Raw genomic sequence first — 21,327 nt, 5'->3', positions numbered from 1 at the left:
TATCTTTCTGAAGAAGGAAACAAAACAAGTGTCAAAAATAACTACCAAATGTGGCCGGGCACGGTGGCTCACGCCTGTAATCCCAGCACTTTGGGAGGTCAAGGCGGGCGGATCACGGTATCAGGAGATCGAGACCATCCTGGCTAACATGGTGAAACCCTGTCTCTACTAAAAAATACAAAAAAATTAGCTGGGCATGGTGGCGGGCACCTGTAGTCCCAGCTACTTGGGAGGCTGAGGCAGGAGAATGGTGTGAACACAGGAGGCGGAGCTTGCAGTGAGCTGAGATCGTGCCACTGCCCTCCAGTCTGGGCGACAGTGTGAGACTCCGAGACTCTGTCTCAAAAAAAAAAAAAAAAAAAAACTACCAAACTACCCTTTAATAATACTAACACCAGACCAGGCACAGTGGCTCACGCCTGTAATCTCAGCACTTTGGGAGGCCAAGGCGGGCGGATCCTGAGGTCAGGAATTCGAGGACAGTCTGACCAACATGGTGAAACCCCGTCTCTATTGAAAAAAATACAAAACTTAGCCAGGCATGGTGGCATGCGCCTGTAACCCTAGCTACTCAGGAGGCTGAGGCAGGAGAATCACTTGAACCCGGGAGGCGGAGGTTGCAGTGAGCCGAGATCACACCACTGCACTCCACCCTGGGTGACAGAGCGAGACTCCGTCTCAAAAAAAAAAAAAAAAAAAAAAAAAAGCTGGGCGCAGTGGCTCACGCCTGTAATCCCAGCACCTTGAGAGGCCAAGGCGGGTGGATCACAAGGTCAGGAGATCAAGACCATCCTGGCCAACACAGTGAAACCCTGTCTCTACTAAAAATACAAAAAATTAGCCAGGCCCGTGGTGGCGGGTGCTTGTAGTCCCAGCTACTCGGGAGGCTGAGGCAGGAGAATGGCGTGAATCCAGAAGGCAGAGCTTGCAGTGAGCCAAGATCATGCCACTGCACTCCAGCCTGGGCAACAGAGAGAGACTCCGTCTCAAAAAACAAAAACAAACAAAAAAGCCAATAACAAAAAAACTAAGACCAGATAATCGGAATTTTTAAGGATTTGGGTGTTAAGGGTTACCAACAAATAAGACGGAAGTTGGTTGAAGTTCCAGTTTCAGAGAGCTGGGCCTAAAGTTTTGGCTCCCACCCCAGCCCTGGGCTTACATCAGGGTATTAGACTGGAGCAAGCTCTCAGGTCGGCCTAAAGGAGACTTGGGGCTCTGGAGTCCATGGATTGAATTCCACAGGTGAATTTTCCTATGGAGTTTAAGTTGCTTTTTAAGTTCCTTGACCTCTGCTTTACGTTGTTTCTTCTCAGCTCGCAATCTTTGCTTTTCTGCTTTAAGAAAGTTCTTATCAACCTGTTTCTGGAGCCTGTGAGATAATAAAAGCAAGTCTTAAAAGAAAGTCACAAATAAATTCTGAAGTTACGTGGAGCCAATTGCAATCTTCATCAGTGTCAGCTTCTAGTTGAATTTCTTTTTTTGTTTCAGAATCAGGGTCTCACTCTGTCATGTAGGCTGGAGTACAGTGGTATAATCATGGCTCCCTTCCACCTCATATTCCTGGGCTCAAGCAATCTGCTCACCTCAGACTCCCAAGTAGCTGAAACTATAGGTATGTACCACCATGCCTGGCTAATGTAAATGATTTTTTTTGTAGAGGCGGGATCTTGCTATGTTGCCCAGGCTGGTCTCATATATTTGGCTTCAAGCGATCCACCCCCCTTAGCCCCTCAAGTTGCTGATAAAACAGTTATGGGCCATTGTGCCCAGCCTACTTTAGTTTCTTAATTTCTTTTTATAGTTATTATTTCTATTTCATTAACTTTGGATAACTGTCTTCATTATTGCACATCAACTGAAAATGAGCAGAACTAAGGAGACTATCTGCAGTTTTGTGATTCACACCTTGTCACCAGAACCAAGAAGTCAATCAGAGAATAAGCATCTCCATGTAGAGGGTTTTACCTGACTTGTTCCAGAGCAGCAGGAAGACGAGGAGTAGAGTATTTTGAGTGAGAGAATGGTTCAGAGGAGCCCACAACAGGTCTCCGCAACTTCAGCAGGACATGGTTAGTGTCGTGGCTATATGGCCCTGCTTCACAATCTTCACAGATATTGTAGGATGGGCATAGGCTGTGGGTAAAGAATGGCACAATACACAAGGGCAGAATAGGAAGTACCTGGGGTAGGGAGATATAAAACCATACCTCTATGTTTGCTCCAGTACCAACTAGCTGGTAACCTGAGCATGTCATCTGACTATGCCATGCCTCAATTTTCTTCATTAATAAAATGAAGATTGCCAGGCGCAGTGGCTCACGCCTGTAATCCCAGCACTTTGGGAGGCTGAGGTGGGCGTATCACAAGGTCAGGAGATCGAGACCACAGTGAAACCCCGTCTCTACTAAAAATACAAAAAATTAGCCGGGCGCGGTGGCGGGCGCCTGTAGTCCCAGCTACTCGGGAGGCTAAGGCAGGAGAATGGCGTGAACCCGGGAGGCGGAGCTTGCAGTGAGCCAAGATCGCGCCACTGCACTCCAGCCTGGGAGACAGAGCGAGACTCCGTCTCAATAAATAAATAAATAAATAAATAAATAAATAAATAAAATGAGGATAATAACACTTAACCCATATCCATTTTAAAGGAAAATCTATGGGAGGAAGGTAAGATGTGAAAGTATATGGGGCCAGGCACAGTGGCTCATGTCTATAATCCCAGCACTTTGGGAGGCCATGGAGAGGAGGATCATTTGAGTCCAGGAGTTTGAGACCAGCCTGGGCAATCTAGGGAGACCCCATCTCTAAAAAAAATTTAAAAAAATATGAGGCAGGAATGGTGGCCCATGTCTGCAGCCCCAGCTACTTAGCAGGCTGCAGTGGGAGGACTGTCTGAGCGTGCGAGGGTGAGGTTGCAGTGAACCGTGATTGCACCCTGTACTCCAGCCTGGGTGACAGAGACGCTGTCACCAGAAAAAAAAAAAGAAAAAGAAAAAAGAAAACAAAAAGGCATTTGGAATAACCGAGGAACTACCCTTAGTGATCTAATTTTGTGTGTTCAGGGGAACATAATTTTGCCTGGCTTTGCTAATCCAAATGCACATTTGAACAAAACAATCTGAATAGCACAACCCACAAAGCATGTGGGTGAAGAGTAGCTTGTGCTTCCAACTCACAGCTATGACATCTAATGCTCAGAAACAGGGCACAATCAATTTCCCTTCACCTACACAGAAAGCCAGGGAGATAAATGCTGTAAGGTCTATCACTAGCTAGCTACTCCCAAGCAACTGCTTACCTACACTGGTAGCGGACACCAACAATCCTTCTTTGGCAGTTGTTGCAAGCAATATGCCAGCTGAACTGGTTTTCTGGCAAAAACAATGTTTCCTCTGAAGTAGGCATTGAGACTTCTGAGGGATAAGAATCCAAAGATGGGTTCTGGAGGACAAGCTTTTCATGTAATTTCTGTTCAAGCTTCTCAACCGTTTCTTTAACCACTTGTTCTCTGAACTAGAATATGGAGCAGAAGGTGGGGAAAAAACTCAGTTCCAATACTGGAAAAAAGTGTGAAGATATCAATAGATCTGAAACCTAACTGTCTCTGGTATAACACAAAAACACAACAACCAACTGCTACTGAATAGACAGAAACATAGCAAAAGGTCTTTTCCTTCTAGAGCCAAACTGGTTCGAAGAAAATATCAAAAAATCCTTTTGATAAGTAAATTTCTAACTTTTTCTCAAGCAGAGATTTGTCCCTCTCCCTTACATGCTTAGAATTAGACTCCCTCTTTTTCTGGCACTTCACTGCAAAGGTTAGAGCTTTCTTGACTGGAACGGTTCTAAGTTTGGAAATTATAAGCTACCACTCTTCACGTGTACCAGAGGCAGCAGCCATCTGGGTTCAGTTTTCTATTTCTTCCACATTCCACCTGTGCCAACACCGCAGTTAAAACCCAAGCGAGAGAGAACACTCACTGTCTCCAGGTAGCTTGTGAACCAGTCTGGGGGCTTGTCCTGAGGCTGGTCTGTGTCACATGGAGCAAGTGGCAACGACTGGGAGAAAACACAAGCCGAGATGTTAGAGGTTACTTTTTCTATTTAAAATACTTTTCCCTGAGTGTATTATTTTGAGGTTTCTTTTGTGAAATCATACAAGTATATAATTTTTTAAAAAGTCACAGTATGAAGGCGTACTAAAGGTAAACAAAGTCTCCAGCCTGCTCTCCTTCTACAGAAGTAAAGGATTACCAGTTTCAAAAGTCAGAGATAGAGAGGAACACAATAATTCCCAAATCTCTGATAAATATGCAAATCTTACAACAAAGACAATGAGAAATAAATCTAGAAAGTGGATAGACTGAAACAGGCAATGGGGAAAGGATTCCCTATTTAATAAATGGTGTTGGGAAAACTGGCTAGCCATATGCAGAAAAATGAAACTGGACCCCTTCCTTACACCTTATACAAAAATTAACTCAAGATGGATTAAAAACTTAAACATAAGATCTAAAACCATAAAAACCCTAGAAGAAAACCTAGGCAATATCATTCAGGACATAGGCAGGGGCAAAGACTTCATGACTAAAACACCAAAAGCAATGACAACAAAAGCCAAAATTGACAAATGGGATCTAATTAAACTCAAGAGCTTCTGCACAGCAAAAGAAACTACCATCAGAGTGAACAGGCAACCTACAGAATGGGAGAAAATTTTTATAATCTATCCATCTGACAAAGGGCTAATATCCAGCATCTATAAGGAACTTAAACAAATTTACAAGAAAAAAACGACCCCATCAAAAAGTGGGTAAAGGACCATTTTTTTTGAACAGACACTTCTCAAAAGAAGACATTTATGAGGCCAACAAACCTATGAAAAAAAGCTCATCATCACTGGTCATTAGAGAAATGCAATGAGATACCATCTCAAGCCAGTTAGAATGGCAATCATTAAAAAGTCAGGAAACAGGGCTGGGCTTGGTGGCTCACGCCTGTCATCCCAGCACTTTGGGAGGCTGAGGAGGGTGGATCACAAAGTCAGGAGTTCGAGACCAGTCTGACCAACATACTGAAACCCTGTCACTACTAAAAATACAAAAAATTCGCCAGGTGTGGTGGTGTGCGCCTGTAATCCCAGCAACTCGGGAGCCTGAGGCAGGAGAATCGCGTGAATCTGGGAGGTGGAGGGTGCAGTGAGCTGAGATCGTGCCATTGCACACCAGCCAAGGTGACAGTGCAAGACTCTGACTCAAAAAAAAAGAAAAAAAAAAAGTCAGGAAACAATAGATGCTGGAGAGGATGTGGAGAAACTGAACGCTTTTACACTGTTGGTGGGGGTGTAAATTATTTCAACCATTGTTGAAGACAGTGTGGCGATTCCTCAAGGATCCAGAACCAGAAATACCATTTGACCCAGCAATCCCATTACTGGGTATATACCCAAAGCATTAAAAATCATTCTGCTATAAAGACACATGCAAACATATGTTTACTGCAGCACTATTCACAATAGCAAAGACTTGGAACCAACCCAAATGCCTATTTTTTGTTTGTTTGTTTGTTTGTTTTGAGACGGAGTCTCGCTCTGCCGCCCAGGCTGGAGTGCAGTGGCCGGATCTCAGCTCACTGCAAGCTCCGCCTCCCGGGTTTATGCCATTCTCCTGCCTCAGCCTCCCGAGTAGCTGGGACTACAGGCGCCCACCACCTCGCCCGGCTAGGTTTTTGTATTTTTTTAGTAGAGACGGGGTTTCACTGTGTTAGCCAGGATGGTCTTGATCTCCTGACCTCGTGATCCGCCTGCCTCGGCCTCCCAAAGTGCTGGGATTACAGGCTTGAGCCACCGCGCCCGGCCCCAAATGCCTATTAATAATAGATTGGATAAAGACAATGAGGCACACATACACTGTGGGATACTATGCAGCCATAAAAAAGGGTAAGTTCATGTCTTTTGCAGGGACACAGATGAAGCTGGAAACCATCATTCTCAGCAAACTAACTCAGGAACAGAAAACCAAACACAGCATGTTCTCACTCATAAGTGGGAGTTGAACAATGAGAACACATGGACACAGGGAGAGGAACATCACATGGGGCCTGTCGGAGGATGGGATGGTAGGGGAGGGATAGCATTAGGAGAAATACCTAAGGTAGATGATGGGTTGATGGGTGCAGCAAACCATCATGGCTCGTGTATACCTATGTAACAAACCTGCACATTCTGCACATGTATCTCAGAACTTAAAGTATAATAAAAAGGGCCGGGCACGGTGGCTCACACCTGTAATCTCAGCACTTTGGGAGGCCGAGGCCGGCGGATCACGAGGTCAGGAGATCGAGACCTTCCTGGCGAACATGGTGAAACCCTGTCTCTACTAAAAATACAAAAAAATTAGCCGGGCATGGTGGCGGGCGCCTGTAGTCCCAGATTCTCGGGAGGCTGAGGCAGGAGAATGGCATGAACCCGAGAGGCAGCGGAGCTTGTAGTGAGCCAAGATCGCGCCACTGCACTTCAGCCTGGGCGAGACAGCGAGACTCCGTCTCAAAAAAAAATAAAAAGATAAAATAAAGAAACCTATTCAGCTTTATTTTAAAAAAAAAGAAAAGATATTGGATAGACTGGGCCATACCCTTCATACCTGCACTGCAGGATCCTCTGGGGTCTTCTTCATGTCTGATCCCAAGACTCTCACCAGTGAAGAGTAATGTGCAAGTGGCTTCTTCCCTGCCCTGGCAGCTAATCGTTTTGCTCCTACAACTGGGGGCGGGGCTTCATCAACAACATGGTGCCCTTCGTGGACTTGCATCTGCAGTTGGTTTCCCTGTTTAACTGCCATCTAAGAGCATACATTATGAAACAAAAACATACGACGTGATTCTCCTCTCCTAAATAACATTTCAAAGACATCAAAACAGAAGATTGTGGTAAATTATGCTAGAAAATACTGGGATTTGTGTTTGCTTTATTAAATCCAACAACAATATAATGTTTACACTCAATTTGCTATTTCTTTGCTAAGAATGTTAACTAGAAATTTATTTATTTATTTATTTATTTTTGAGACAGAGTTTTGCTCTTGTTGCCCAGGCTGGAGTGTAATGGCATGGTCTTGGCTCACTGCAACCTTCGCCTCCTGGGTTCAAACAATTCTCCTGCCTAAGCTTCCCAAGTAGCTGGGATTACATACAGGTGCCAACCACCATACCCGGCTAATTTTTGTACTTTTAGTAGAGATGGGGTTTCACTATGTTGGCTAGGCTGGTCTCGAAATACTGACCTCAGGTGATCCACCCACCTCAGCTTCCCAAAGTGCTGAGATTACAGGTGTGAGCCACTGTGCCTGGCCTAGAAATTTATTTTTATTTTTTTGAGATGGCAATTTGCTCTGTCGCCCATGTTGGAATGCAGTGTGTGGCTCACTCCAGCCTGTCTCCTGGGCTCAAGCGATCTTCCCCACCTCAGCCTCCCGAGTAGCTGGGATTACAGGCACATGTTACCACACCTGGCTAAGGTTTTTGTTTTTGTTGGAGACAGGAGTCTCACTGTGTTGCCCAGACTGATCTTGGACACCTGAGTTCAAACTATCCTCCCACCTCAGCCTCCTGAGTAACTGGGACTACAGGTGCGTACAACCACACCTGGCTAATTTTTGTACTTTTCTAGAGGTGGAATTTCATGATGTTGCCCAGGCTAGTCTCGAACTCTCGGGCTCAAGCAATCCACCCACCTCGGCTTCCCAAAGTGCTCAGGTTACAGGTTTGGGTCACTATGCCTGTTGGCTAATTTAAAAAATTTTTTGTCATATGTTATCCAGGCCGGTCATGAACTTTTGTTATTAAAACCACAAAAGTACTGTGTTGCTTTATTCCACAAAAACAAACAAAAAACCCCATAAAACTAGGTTTTAAGATGGCAAATTAGGTAAGATTTTCCTTGACTGGGTTACTATTTTTCTGTTTGTTTCTTTTTTTTTTTTTTTTTTTTTTTGAGATACAGTCTTGCTCTGTCACCAGGCTGGAATGCGGTGGTGTGATCTCGGCTCACTGCAAACTCTCCCGGGTTCAAGCGATTGTCCTACCTCAGCCTCCTGAGTAGCTGGGACTATAGGCATGCGCCACCACACCCAGCTAATTTTTGTAGTTTTAGTAGAGACAGGGTTTCACTATGTTAGCCAAGATGGTCTCGACCGCTTGACCTCATCATCTGCCTGCCTCAGCCTCCCAAAGTGCTGGGATTACAGGAGTGAGCCACTGCGCCCGGTCTAATTGGTTTTTAAATAAGACATCACTTACGGAATCTTAACTCAGGTTTCCAAAAAAGTTAATTCTAGACTAACAAAACTCAAAAAACTTAAAGATATGTCCTATAATTAAGCATTTACTTTTCCAATAAAAATAGTATTTTGGGGCCAGGCGTGGTGGCTCATGCCTGTAATCCCAGTACTTTGGGAGTCTGAGCCGAGCAGATCACCTGAGGTCCGGAGTTCAAGACCAGTCCGTCCAACATGGTGAAACCTCATCTCTACTAAAAATACGAAAATTGGCCGGGCATGGTGGCGTGCACCTGTAATCCCAGCTACTCGGGAGGCTGAGACAGGAGAATTGCTTGAACCCAGGAGGCAGAGGTTGCAATGAGCTGAGATGGCACCACTGCACTCTAGCCTGGGCAACAAAGTGAGACTTTGTCTCAAAAAAAAAAAAAAGAATAAGGCCGGGCGCGGTGGCTCAAGCCTGTAATCCCAGCACTTTGGGAGGCCAAGACGGGCGGATCACGAGGTCAGGAGATCGAGACCATCCTGGCTAACACGGTGAAACCCCGTCTCTACTAAAAAATACAAAAAACTAGCCGGGCGAGGTGGCGGGCGCCTGTAGTCCCAGCTACTCGGGAGGCTGAGGCAGGAGAATGGTCTAAACCCGGGAGGCGGAGCTTGCAGTGAGCTGAGATCCGGCCACTGCACCCCAGCCTGGGCGACAGAGCAAGACTCTGTCTCAAAAAAAAAAAAAAAAAAAAAGAATAGTATTTTGGGGCAGTGAGAGGTGGTTCATGCCTATAATCCCAGCACTTTGGGAGGCCAAGGCAAGAGGATCACCTGAGGTCAGGAGTTCGAGATGAACCTGGCCAACATGGTGAAATGCCATCTCTACTAAAAATACAAAAATTAGCTGGGCACGGTAGCGCGCACACCTGTAATCCCAGCTATTAGGAAGGCTGAAGCAGGAACACTTGAACCTGGGAGGCGGAGACTGCTTTCAGCCAAGATCGCACCACGGCACTCCAGCCTGAGCAACAGGGCGAGACACCGTCTCAAAAAAAAAAAAAAGAAAAAAGGATTCAATGTGTAACTACATCTGAGGTGATGGATATATTAATTAGCTTGATTGTGGTAATCATTTCAAAACATATACATATTTCGAAACATCACATTTTATACCTTAAACACATACAAATTTTTAAAAATCAGAAACTAAAAACAAAAAAAAAGCATTCCATGTCCAAAAAGTGGCTATCACCTCTGCCTTAAACATAAGATTGTATGGGCTGTAAAGAACAGAGTGAGGTAGGCTGGGTACAGTGGCTCACGCCTGTGATCCCAGCACTTTGGGAGGCCGAGGCAGGCGGATCACTTGAGGTAAGGAGTTTAAGACCAGCCTGCCAAACATGGCGAAACTCTGTCTCTACTAAAAACTACAAAATAAATTAGCTGGGTGTGGTGGCACACACCTGTAATCCCAGCTACTTGGGAAGCTGAGGTATGAGAATCACTTGAACCCCAGAGGTGGAGGTTGTAGTGAGCCAAGATTGCACCACTGCACTCCAGCCTAAGCAACAGAGACTCTGTCTCAAAGGAAAAAAAAAGGAGAGAACAGAGTGAGGGAAAGAGGTGAAAAATGTGAACCAGAAAACATAGTTCTAGACCAGGCATGGTGGTGCACACCCATAGTCCCAGTTACTTGGGAGGCTGAGGCAGCAGGATCACTTGAGCGCAGGAGTTCAAGGCTGGCCTGGGTAACATAGCAAGACCCAGTCTCTTTAGGAAAAAAACAAAACAAAACAAAACAAAAATGGCATCAAGGCACAGTTCTAGAGAGTTTTTGTTTTGTTTGAGATGGAGTTTCCCTCTTGTTGCCCAGGCTAGAGTGCAATGGCATGACCTCAGCTCATTGCAACCTCCGCCTCCCAGGTTCAAATGATTCTCCTGACTTGGCCTCACAAGTAGCTGGGATTATAGGCATGCGCCACCACACTTGGCTAATTTTTTGTATTTAGTAGAGATGGGGTTTCACCATGATGGTCAGGCTGGTCTTGAACTGCTGACCTCGGGTGATCTGCCCGCCTCAGTCTCCCAAAGCGCTGGGAGTGCAGGCATGAGCCACCGCGCCCGGCCAAGATATTTGTATTTTTAAACACTAGAACAGTAGCACAAAGACCAGTAAAGAGATGGGACTATAACTGAGAAGGACCTTTTTATTATGAATTGCCTTTTGCTGAGTGTCTCCCTCATCAGTCTCCCTAAAAATAGGTTTCATGGTGTTTATACTTATTAGTCTCTGCCCATAACTAATGGAATTCAGGTTTGAGTTTCAGTCAATAAATATTTTAGGCCAGGCGCAGTGGCTCATACCTATAATCCCAGCACTTGGGAGGCCAAGGCTGGCAGATTGCTTTAGCCCAAGAGTTCTAGATCAGCCTGGGAAACATGGCAAAACCCTGTCTCTACAAAAAATATAAAAAGTTAGCCGGGCGTGGTGACATGTGTCTGCAGTTCCAGCTATTCAGGAGGCTGAGGAGGAAGGGTCACTTAAGCCTGGGAGGTGGAGGTTGCAGCAACCCCAGATTGTGCCACTGCACACCAGCCTGGATGACACAGCATAACCTCGTCTCAAAAACAAAAAAACAAACCCACAATAATATTTTTTACATTATTTGAATATGAGACTAAATACTCATTACCTTAAGCGCTTCTTCATATTCTCCTAAAAGGACAAAAAATATACAACATGATATTTCTTCACACACCCCAAAAGATTCTATTATTTTTAAATTATTTTTACTTCGTACACACCCATTCATTCATTCAAGAACCAAAAATTCTATAAGAGTAAGTATAGCCAATCCTAAAGATGAACTGTACAACATGAGGAACATATTATAGTTAAATAATCGTATATTCATGATTTTTGCTAAATAAGTAGATTATGGCTGGTTTCTGGGGAGGGCTCAGGGCACCACAGGGCCACTATAATGAGATGATGGATATGTTAATTTGCTTCACTATAGTAACCACTGCCACGTAACATTGTGGTCAACCACATGTATGATGGTGATCCCATAAGACTATAATGACACATTTTTACTGTACCTTTTCTATGTTTAGATATGCAAATACCATTGTGTTCCAACTGTTTATAGTATTCAGTACAGTAACATGCTCTGCAGGTTTGCAGCCTAGGAGCAATAGGTTACACCGTATCTCCTAGGTGTGTAGTAGGCTATACCATCTAGGTTTGTGTAAGTATACTCTGTGATGTCCATATAATGACAAAATCACCTAATTGATGCATTTCTCAGTATATATCCCTGTCATTAAGTGATGCATTACTGTATATGTATTTCATAACATCATGTTGCACACCTTCAATATATACAATAAAATTTTTTTAAACATACAGCCAATCCTGACATTAAAGAATTCTTAGCTTATTGTTTATGAACAGCAACTATCTTTTGCTGACAAACTCTCTTCTTCTTGCAAACAGAATCTACTGTAGATCAGTTCTTCCCCTTAAATCCCTCTTTCATCACTACTGGGAGTCTTCCAGTTACAAAATCTCAAGCCAGGTCCCTCACGTTTAGGCACTGTGATGCTCAGGACTCAAGAGAGTTCAGTGTTAATACTATCATTTCACCTGATTAAAATAAGATTTTAGGGGCTATCCTGGGAAACTAATTTTCAACTATAACATGGTTCCTATGGGATAATGCACTCCAAGCTCTGAACATCTGATAAATAAACTTTTGGAATACCACTTGTTTGTAAGTTCATATTAACATATATACAAAGTCAGAAACAAATGCAATACCATGGGAATACTTATATGTATTGAACTGGGAGGCATATTAATTTCAGAGGACTGGCATCTTAAATATGTGAACCTCCCGTTAAAGCTGTCCTTAGGGTCCATTCAAAGGCATCATCCTATACACAAAAAACTGCTATACAATAAAATCCCCTATGTAACTAATGTCCACCAGTGCAATGTCAATTTATAGTATACCAAATTCCAAACTCTAAAATTAATACTGCAATAAGGTTTGAGTACAAATAGAAATGCCTCAATGAGCAGATTAAGGCTTTTAAATAAGGCTGAACAGACTCTCTCAGGGACTCACCTTGACTGTTGATGGATACCTACAAAAGGAAAAAAAACAACAGTGAATTATAAGTGTCTCATCAATTGAGCATTTCTGTTACTAGGACCAGCCCCATAGGACAGACAAAAACTCAGGCCAAGCCTTCAGCTTTTCCGTATCACTTGCTAGTCATGAATAATACTTAAGAAATTTTAAGGCTGGGCGCGGTGGCTCACGCCTGTGATCCTAGCACTTTGGGAGGCCGAGGTGGGCGGATCATGAGGTCAGGAGATCGAGACCATCCTGGCTAACACGGTGAAACCCCGTCTCTACTAAAAATACAAAAAATTAGCTGGGCGTGGTGGTGGGCACCTGTAGTACCAGCTACTTGGTAGGCTGAGGCAGGAGAATGGCGTGAACCCAAGAGTTGGAGCTTGCAGTGAGCCAAGATAGCACCACTGCACTCCAGCGTGGGCGACAGAGCGAGACTCCGTCTCAAAAAAAAATAAAGAAATGTTATTGCTTATCTTCTGTGCCCTCCTTTATTTCAGATACATTAAGAGGCAGTGCAATATAACGGTTAGGAGCTTGAGTTCTACAGCCAGAGGGTATGGACTGAACCACTACTTTACTACTTCCAAGTTTTTGTGCGTTTGGACAAGTTATTTTCACCTCTGTGCCTCAGTTTCCTCATGGGTAAAACAGTGATGATAATAATGTACTCAATACATGGTATTGTTGCTAGTCTGCCACACTGTAACCACTCAATAAAGCTTAGCCATTAGCCTGGGCAATGAAGTGAGACCCCATCTCTCCAAAGAATTAAAAAATTTTGCCGGATGCAGAGGCATGTCCTAGGTACCCAGAAGGCTGAGATGGGAGGATTCCTTGAACCCAGGAGCTCTAGGTTGCAATGAGCTATGATCATGCCAATGCACTCCAGCCTGGGCAATAGAGTGAGACTCTGTCTCTTTAAAAAAAAAAAAAAAGCTTAGTCATTATATTTGTATTATTATAAACTAAGTGGTAGCTTATGCTATATGTGAACTTAAGGTCACTATATAATTTTAAAAGTTATCTTGGCCAGGTGTGGTAACTCACGACTGTAATGCCAGCACTTTGGGAGGCCAAGACGGGCCAATGGCTTGAGCCCAGGAGATCAAGACCAGCTTGACCAACATGGTGAAATCCCGTCTCTACTAAAAATACAAAAATTAGCCAGGCGTGGTGGTATAAACCTGTAATCCCAGCTACTCAGGAGGCTGAGACAGAAGAATCACTTGAACCCAGGAACTGGAGGTTGCAGAGAGCTAAGATCGCACCACTGCACTCCAGCCTAGGCGACGGAGTGAGGCTCTGTCTCAGGAAAAAAAAAAAAAAAAAGTTATCTCAGGCCAGGCATGGTGTCTCACACCTATAATCCCAGCACTTTGGGAGGCTGAGGTGGAAGGACTGCTTGAGTCCAGGAGTTCAAGACTGGCCTCAGCAACATAGTGAGACCCCATTTCCTTTTTTTTTTTTTTTTAAAGTGAAAGTTATCTCAGATATTCTTCAATGTTACTTCTCCATTTCTCAATTCCATCTCAGATGCTGCAAGTCTTCTTAGAATATTCAATTATCAAATATATTTAAACCACCACACAAATGAGCTAAACACTATTTTGAATTATTAAAGCCCATATCACTGGAGAAATAAGATTGCTATTCTTTTTTTTTTTTTTTTTTTTTTTTTTTTTTTTTTTTTTTTTGAGACTGAGTCTGGCTCTGTCGACCAGGCTGGAGTGGTGCAGTGGCCGGATCTCAGCTCACTGCAAGCTCCGCCTCCCGGGTTCACACCATTCTCCTGCCTCAGCCTCCCGAGTAGCTGGGACTACAGGCGCGCCACCTCGCCCGGCTAGTTTTTTGTATTTTTTAGTAGAGACAGGGTTTCACCATGTTCACCAGGATGGTCTCGATCTCCTGACCTCGTGATCCACCCGTCTCGGCCTCCCAAAGTGCTGGGATTACAGGCTTGAGCCACCGCGCCCGGCCATAAGATTGCTATTCTGAACACCTAGCAATAAGTACCATAATATACTTTACCTCTTCATTTTCCTCATCCAGGTATTTTATTTGAATAGTATTCAGATCAAATGAAACTTTTACCTACAAAAGAAATACACATTTAAAGGCAGGTTATAATATATGCAGAAGTCAAAGGATGAGCTGGGCATATTTCATTACATATTAAATATTTTATACAGTTAAAAAAATCCACAAAATCAAAAGACAAACAACAAACAACCATAACAACCCATAACAAAGGGTTAGTATCTGCGACACACCCAGAACATCAGCAAAACTGCTAATGATACAATTAACAACCCAGGTAAAAATATACATAAAATTCAGAGAAGAGGAGATCAGAACACCTAACAAGCACATCAGAAGACTTTCAAACTTTCTGGTGGTCAGAACAATGCAAATTGAAGCAATGAGATGACATCTCATCAGAATAGCAAATTGTGTGTGTGTGTGTTTGTGTGTGTGTCTGTTTGTGTGTCTGTGTGTGTGTGTGTTTTGAGGGGGGAGTGGGGTAGGGAACAGCAAACGTTTTTTAAAGTCATAACATCCAGTGTTGTCAAAAATTCAGGACATTGTCATGTATTTCTGTGTGCTGCTACGATTGTTCTGCAAAGCATTTGGCAGAATCTATTAAAATTCCAAATAAAAGGCTTTGTGACCCATTAATCTCACATTTGTAACAGGACAGAGTTTATCCTGTAGAACAGTGTATAAGTTATGTGTATAGATGGATACCTCCTGAAGTTTCATGATAAGAGGGAAAAAAACAAAAAGCATCTTTTGGTTTTTTTTTTTTTTTTTTGAGACGGGTCTTACTCTGTGGCTCAGACTGGAGTGCAGTGGCTCGATCTTGGCTCACCGCAGCCTCAACCTCCAGCACTCAAGCAATTCGTCCACCTCAGCCTCCAGAGTAGCTGGGACCACAGGGGCCTGCTACCACGCCCAGCTAATTTTTGTATTTTTTAAATAGAGATGGGGTTTTACCATGTCGCCCAGTCTGGTCTCAAACTCTTGAGCTCAAGTGGTCCACCCGCCAGGGCCTCCCAAAGTGCTGGGATTCCAGGCATGAGCCACTGTGCCCGGCCAAATAATGTTTATAATATGATCCTAGTATGTTATCTGCATGAACATGGAAAATGTAAAGTACATACAGGGCTGTTAATATTGGTTACCCAAAAGAGGTGGGAGTAACAGATGAGGGGAGGGAGAGTGGAGGGCTACTAACTGCTTGAGATGGTTTCTCTTCTTAAAATGGGCATGTATTATACTTTTACACTTAAAATTTACAATGAAGAAAAAAGGCAAGCTCTCAGCTCATTTAACTACTAGGAAAAGAAAGATAACTGTGATTTTCACATCTTTTCACAAACAAGATCTAACTTCTTTCTGAATCCAATATTTTTTTTTTTTTTGAGATGGGTCTCACTGTCACTGTTAGGATTCAGGTATTTGCTGGAAGGCAGACAACTACTTTAGATCATCTTTCAAGATCTACCATTTCTTTCCCTTTTTAGTTACCATCAGATATATAACCAGGTAAACGTAGAGTTTTACCAAAGGGAAAAACTCTTTCAGTAGAGAAACACATCAACACAGGAAGTAAAACATTCACCACTGCAAACTGAACAAAAACAGAAGAGTACAAAGGGCAAACCAACAGGAGGAAAAGCCTTAGCAAAAAAACAGAACAGATGAACTGCTGTCTAAGCAGGTATGAAAGTTTTTCCTGCTCAACTTTGAGATACTCAACCTCTGACCCAGCAATAAAAACAATCGATAGGTTCTTGCAAAACACAAGTTATATCCTCACTCACGCAAGAGAACATTTCCTTGGGACCTGGTTGGGGTGGAGCCCACAGCAATTCATTCCTCATACTGTTTCTAAAATTAAAAGGTTTTCTAAATCCTATCTCACTAAAAACAATTTTACCTTCCCTTTCTAAAATGTTCAAAAGGAAACTTATTTGTTGGTTCCCTTTATTGGGGCACATCTCATATATGAATACTGAACTCCTATCAAAAGCAATTTTCCAAAAGGCCCAGAAATGGTAACTATGACAGACTTTACAGCTATGAAACAACACTACTAAAAATAGCTACCTTTGGAAAAAATAACCACGCTTAAACCAAGGAGAAACAAAATAAAGTAACACTCACCATAGCCTCAATATCAGCCCAAGTTGTATTTTCTGGATCAGAAACCAGAAAGCTTTGAATTTCATTTTTAAAAGTCACATTTAGAGTAACCTGTGGTTCCATGCTGTGGGGCTAGGGTTGAGAAGGTTGGTAGGAAAGAGAGAAAAACACATTAGAAAAGGTTCTATAAGTTGCATTAAAAGTTCACTCAGCAAAACTTGTGAGGACCCAATATGGGCTGGGCTTAGGAGACATAGGACAAAAGAAACACTGTCCCTGCTCTTATCGAACTTACCATCACTGTTAAATAGAATTGTTTCAGGAAAGAGAGATAGGCTAAAACCATGCCATAAAGACTTGTACTTAAGTCACAAAAATTATTCTTGAAGCTATCAGGAACTTCCACATTAGAAACAGAAGTATGCTGAAAGTATTTAAATTTTGACCAAATTCCCAGAAATCCTCTAGCATTTGTAAAATCCTTAAATATTTTATGGTACTTTATGATGACTGGTTAATTAAACAAATCCTTACTAGTAGCAGGACATACCAACATGGATAAGAGAGATAAGGTCTCTGTCCTCAGGGAACTTGTATTCTTGTATGACTTGAGAGTGACATTCTACATTTTTCTTGCAGAAGGAGGGTTGTCATAACTTGAGAACCTAGGTTTTCTTTCAGTTTTAAGAACTTACAGGCCGGTCGGGCGCGGTGGCTCAAGCCTGTAATCCCAGCACTTTGGGAGGCCAAGACGGGCGGATCACGAGGTCAGGAGATCGAGACCATCCTGGCTAACACGGTGAAACCCCGTCTCTACTAAAAAATACAAAAAACTAGCCGGGCGAGGTGGCGGGCGCCTGTAGTCCCAGCTACTCGGGAGGCTGAGGCAGGAGAATGGTCTAAACCCGGGAGGCGGAGCTTGCAGTGAGCTGAGATCCGGCCACTGCACTCCAGCCTGGGCGACAGAGCGAGACCCTGTCTCAAAAAAAAAAAAAAAAAAAAGGAACTTACAGGCCAAAACACTAGCCAAGAAACTACACAGAGGTAGCATTCAACGCCCTCCATCCAAGTTACTATGTTTTTTTTACAATCTACTGATTTTTTTAATTAATTAATTATTTATTTCTGAGACAGAGTCTTGCTCTGTTGCCCAGGCTGGAGTGCAGTGGCGAGATCTCAGCTCACTGCAACCTCCACCTCCTGGGTTCACGCCATTCTCCTGCCTCAGCCTCCCAAGTAGCTGGGACTACAGGTGCCTGCCACTACGTCTGATTTTTTTTTTTTTTTTTGTCTTCTTAGTAGAGACGGGGTTTCACTGTGTTAGGCAGGATGGTCTCGATCTCTTGACCTCATGATCCACCCGCCTCGGCCTTCCAAAGTGCTAGGATTACAGGCATGAGCCACCGTGCCTGGCCTTGTACTAATTTTTTAAGTGGGGGATTTCAAACATATATAAAAGTGGAAAGTAATAAACACTTAGTTAAACCAATAATCAACTCAAGGCTATCCTCATTTGACATATACCCCTGCATTCCCCACTTCTGCCCCAACAAGTAACTGACAGTAGTCAACTAATGTTTTAACCAAACTATAATAATCTAATTATTTTATATTATTGTATTTATCTATTTTGAGATGGAGTCTCGCTTTGTCGCCCAGGCTCAAGTGCAGTGGCACGAACTGCAACCTCTGCCTTCTGGGTTCAAGCGATTCTCTCACCTCAGCCTTCCGAGTAGCTAGGACTACAGGCGCCTGCCACCACGCCCGGCTAATTTTTTTGTATTTTTAGTAGAGATGGGGTTTCACCATGTTAGCCAGGATGGTCTCAATCTCCTGACCTCATGATCCGCCTGCCTTGGCCTCCCAAAGTGCTGTGATTACAGGCGTGAGCCACCATGCTTGGCCTATTATTTTTAATATATAGACATATTTTTGAGACAGAGTCTCATTCTGTTACCCAGGCTGGAATACAGTGGCATGATCTCGCCTCACTGCAACCTCTGCTTCCCTTTGTTCAAGCGATTCTCCTGCCTCAGCCTCTGGAGTAGCTGGGACTGTTACAGGCACGTGCCACCACGCCCAGCTAATTTTTGTACTTTTAGTAGAGAAGGGGTTTCACCATGTTGGCCAGGCTGGTCTCGAACTCCTGGCCCACCTCAGCCTCCCAAAGTGCTGGGATTACAGGCATGAGCCACCGCACCCAGACTATTTTTTAAAGTATTTTTATGGGAAAATTTAAATCTATACAAAAGTAGAGAGAATATAATGAATCCCTATGGACCTATGAACTAGCTTCTTCCACAATTATCAACTCAGGACCAATTTGCTGTAACCAAAGGTTTACAGCAATACTGTTTCCCTACTAGATTATTTTGAAAGACATCCATCCTTTTACCCATTAATAATTGAGTATGTACCTCTAAAAGATAAGAAGTTTTTAAAAAACAGTGTAGATATCATTATAATGTCTAACAAGTTAACAATTCCTTAATCGAATTTCTATTCTGATCATTATGTTTTTAATTAAGGATTTTGTTTACTGATAAATGGTTACGTTTAATTGGTTTTTATGACTTTATGAAAAAATAGCTTAGGTTGAGAGAAACAAGATTAAGTCCCAGGGATTTACAGTGTGGTCTGTGGGGCCAGGGCCAGAGGCTGGGAGGGAGGCGGAGGAGCATACAAACTGGGAAGACTTAGTTTGCAGACATAGTTCTGGCCCATTACTAGACATAAAACTGTGAGCAGGTCAATTTACCTTTGAGCTTCAGTTCTTTAATCTATAACAGGTCTAATATATCTGCTCTGCCTATCTCACAGTGTTACCATAAGGATCAAATTAAAAATGTGTACACAAGTTCTTTCAAAATGTCATTCAAATATAAAAAATATTATAATGAAGGTCAGGCACAGTGGCTCATGTCTGTAATCCCAGCACTTTGGGAAGCAGAGGCAGGCAGATCGTTTGAGTCCAGCAGTTTGAGACCAGCCTAGCCAACATAGTGAAACCTCATCTCTACAAAAATACAAAAATTAGCTGTGTGTAGTGGCGCAGGTCTGTAATCCCAGCTACTCAGGAGGCTGAGGCAGGAGAATTGCTTGAACCTGGGAGGCAAGATTGCAGTGAGCCAAGCTCATGTCACTGCACTTCCGCCTGGGTGATAGAGCTAGACTCTGTCTCAAAAATAAAATAAAATAAAAAACTGGCTAGGTGTGGTGGCTGATGCTGGTGATCCTAGCACTTAGGGAGGCTGAGGCAGAAGGATCATGAGCCTAGGAGTTCCAAGACCAGCCTGGGCAACAAAGCCAGACTCCATCTCCTTAAAAAAATTAAGTTCAATTAAACATTCTAAAAGATAATAAACCAGTCTTTAGAACCATAAACCTGTAGTGTTTTCCACAATGTAACGCACTGCCCGGTAAAACACTCCAATTAAGACTGTCATTTAAAGGACCCTGAACTCTGTCAAGATCAGGCACTTTTTTGAAACCCTAAGACAATTATCCCCCAATTTTCTCCATTCTTTGTTTCTACCAAGAACCAAGTTCACCAGCAAAATAATACTAGTCTCTTAACAACAATCCTGCTGACATCTAGTATTCATTCATACGACATGTAATTATTGGGGTCTTTAAAATTTGAACAGAACCTTTGTCAATTCCCCAAGACCTTAGGCAAAAAATCAGGGAAACGAAGTAACTCTGTCTGCCAGAAGTGGATATTCTGAAACATCACTTTCCAGCTTCAAGAAACACACTTCCCTGCTTGTGAAGGAAATGAATCTTCCTCTCTTTTTCTCAAATTACACAATTGGAAATCAATTTAGATACTCTGGAGCTCCTCCAGCTAGTGGGCCAACTAAGAGAAAACAGGAAGTCAGAGATTCTAGCTTAGCTGGATCATATCCAGGTCTTCATAAGGAACTCTCTTCCGCTGACATGTAAAAAAATTCTTTCAGCAAGAGCGTTAATCTTGAACGTGTGTAAACACCAAAGCTATGGTTAACCCTATCTCACCCTTAGGTCTAAAGCCAGTATAGTCAGATAGCTGGGTCCTAGGCCTTCAGCTTTCATAACTGGCATTATTGTAAGTCCACGCCACTGACTCACCTTTGCTTGGCACGAGTTAACTTTTCCTCCACGTCGATTTTTTTTTCACCCTCAACAAAATCCCTTTAATGAAACAGACCTGGCAACCTGAGCTTTGATTTCTGTCTCCACCAGAGGTCTGTACAAGCCAAGTTATCCAAGCTTTAAAATGTGTGATTTGAGGCTGGGAGTGGTGGCTCATGCCTGTAATACCAGCACTTTGGAAGGCCGAGGCAGGAGGATCGCTTGAGCTCAGGAGTTCACGACCAGCCTGGGCTGGTCTTTCTCTGAGAAAGCAAGACTCTGTCTCAAAAAAAAAAAAAAAAAAAAAGTGTGCTCTAAAAGCTGGGTGTTTGACAAAAAGGAAAAACAGTGCCTTTCCAAAACCGAAGGTCCCTAACCAAGGAGATCTCTTTAAGGTCTCGAAAAAAGGAGGATGGAATGAAAAGGATGTGTAAGTAGTGTCATTTTTTAACTTGCAGAGTTCATCCTAGTCTTCCAGCTATCGTTTCATAGCACTCAATGTTCCCAAGACAGTGTCACCACCCCGACTTTCTCTCGTTTTCTTTGCCCAGGCCCTCATTCCACTGGGGAGTCGCGGCCTTCCATAGGTAGAAGCCGATGTTCTGAACCACGGACTCTCCAACTCTCCGGCGCTTTTCGCCCACTCGGTCCCTCTGAAC

At 43.2% G+C, this 21,327-nt stretch overlaps 1 protein-coding gene across 26 annotated transcripts in view; it reads right to left on the bottom strand.

Moving 5' to 3' along the window:
• NBR1 (NBR1 autophagy cargo receptor) overlaps nucleotides 1–21,327 on the bottom strand; it is a 41,465-nt gene that overhangs the window by 19,203 nt on the left and 935 nt on the right. For 7 of the 26 annotated variants that reach the window (XR_006693219.3, XR_012425886.1, XM_045375930.3 and 4 more), the window contains exons 2-10: nucleotides 16,577–16,687; nucleotides 14,438–14,500; nucleotides 12,395–12,413; nucleotides 10,955–10,977; nucleotides 6,642–6,839; nucleotides 3,982–4,059; nucleotides 3,299–3,513; nucleotides 1,969–2,136; nucleotides 1,163–1,372 (exon numbers count right to left, since the gene is read on the bottom strand). Coding sequence is in view for 20 of the 26 variants with exons in the window: in XM_045375930.3 (XP_045231865.2) it covers nucleotides 1,163–1,372; nucleotides 1,969–2,136; nucleotides 3,299–3,513; nucleotides 3,982–4,059; nucleotides 6,642–6,839; nucleotides 10,955–10,977; nucleotides 12,395–12,413; nucleotides 14,438–14,500; nucleotides 16,577–16,678 (1,076 nt within the window). In the remaining 6 variants the exon portion in view is untranslated. Of the gene's footprint in view, nucleotides 1–1,162; nucleotides 1,373–1,968; nucleotides 2,137–3,298; nucleotides 3,514–3,981; nucleotides 4,060–6,641; nucleotides 6,840–10,954; nucleotides 10,978–12,394; nucleotides 12,414–14,437; nucleotides 14,501–16,576; nucleotides 16,688–17,250; nucleotides 17,372–21,327 lie in introns of those variants that run through there. The other 19 variants (XR_012425888.1, XM_045375934.2, XM_045375935.2 and 16 more) reach the window with 7 other exon arrangements.

This window comes from Macaca fascicularis, chromosome 16, assembly GCF_037993035.2.
Source record: "Macaca fascicularis isolate 582-1 chromosome 16, T2T-MFA8v1.1".
NCBI lineage: Eukaryota > Metazoa > Chordata > Mammalia > Primates > Cercopithecidae > Macaca > Macaca fascicularis.
The sequence above is the reverse complement of the archived record's forward strand: the minus strand, read 5'-3'. Positions and strand labels throughout refer to the sequence as shown.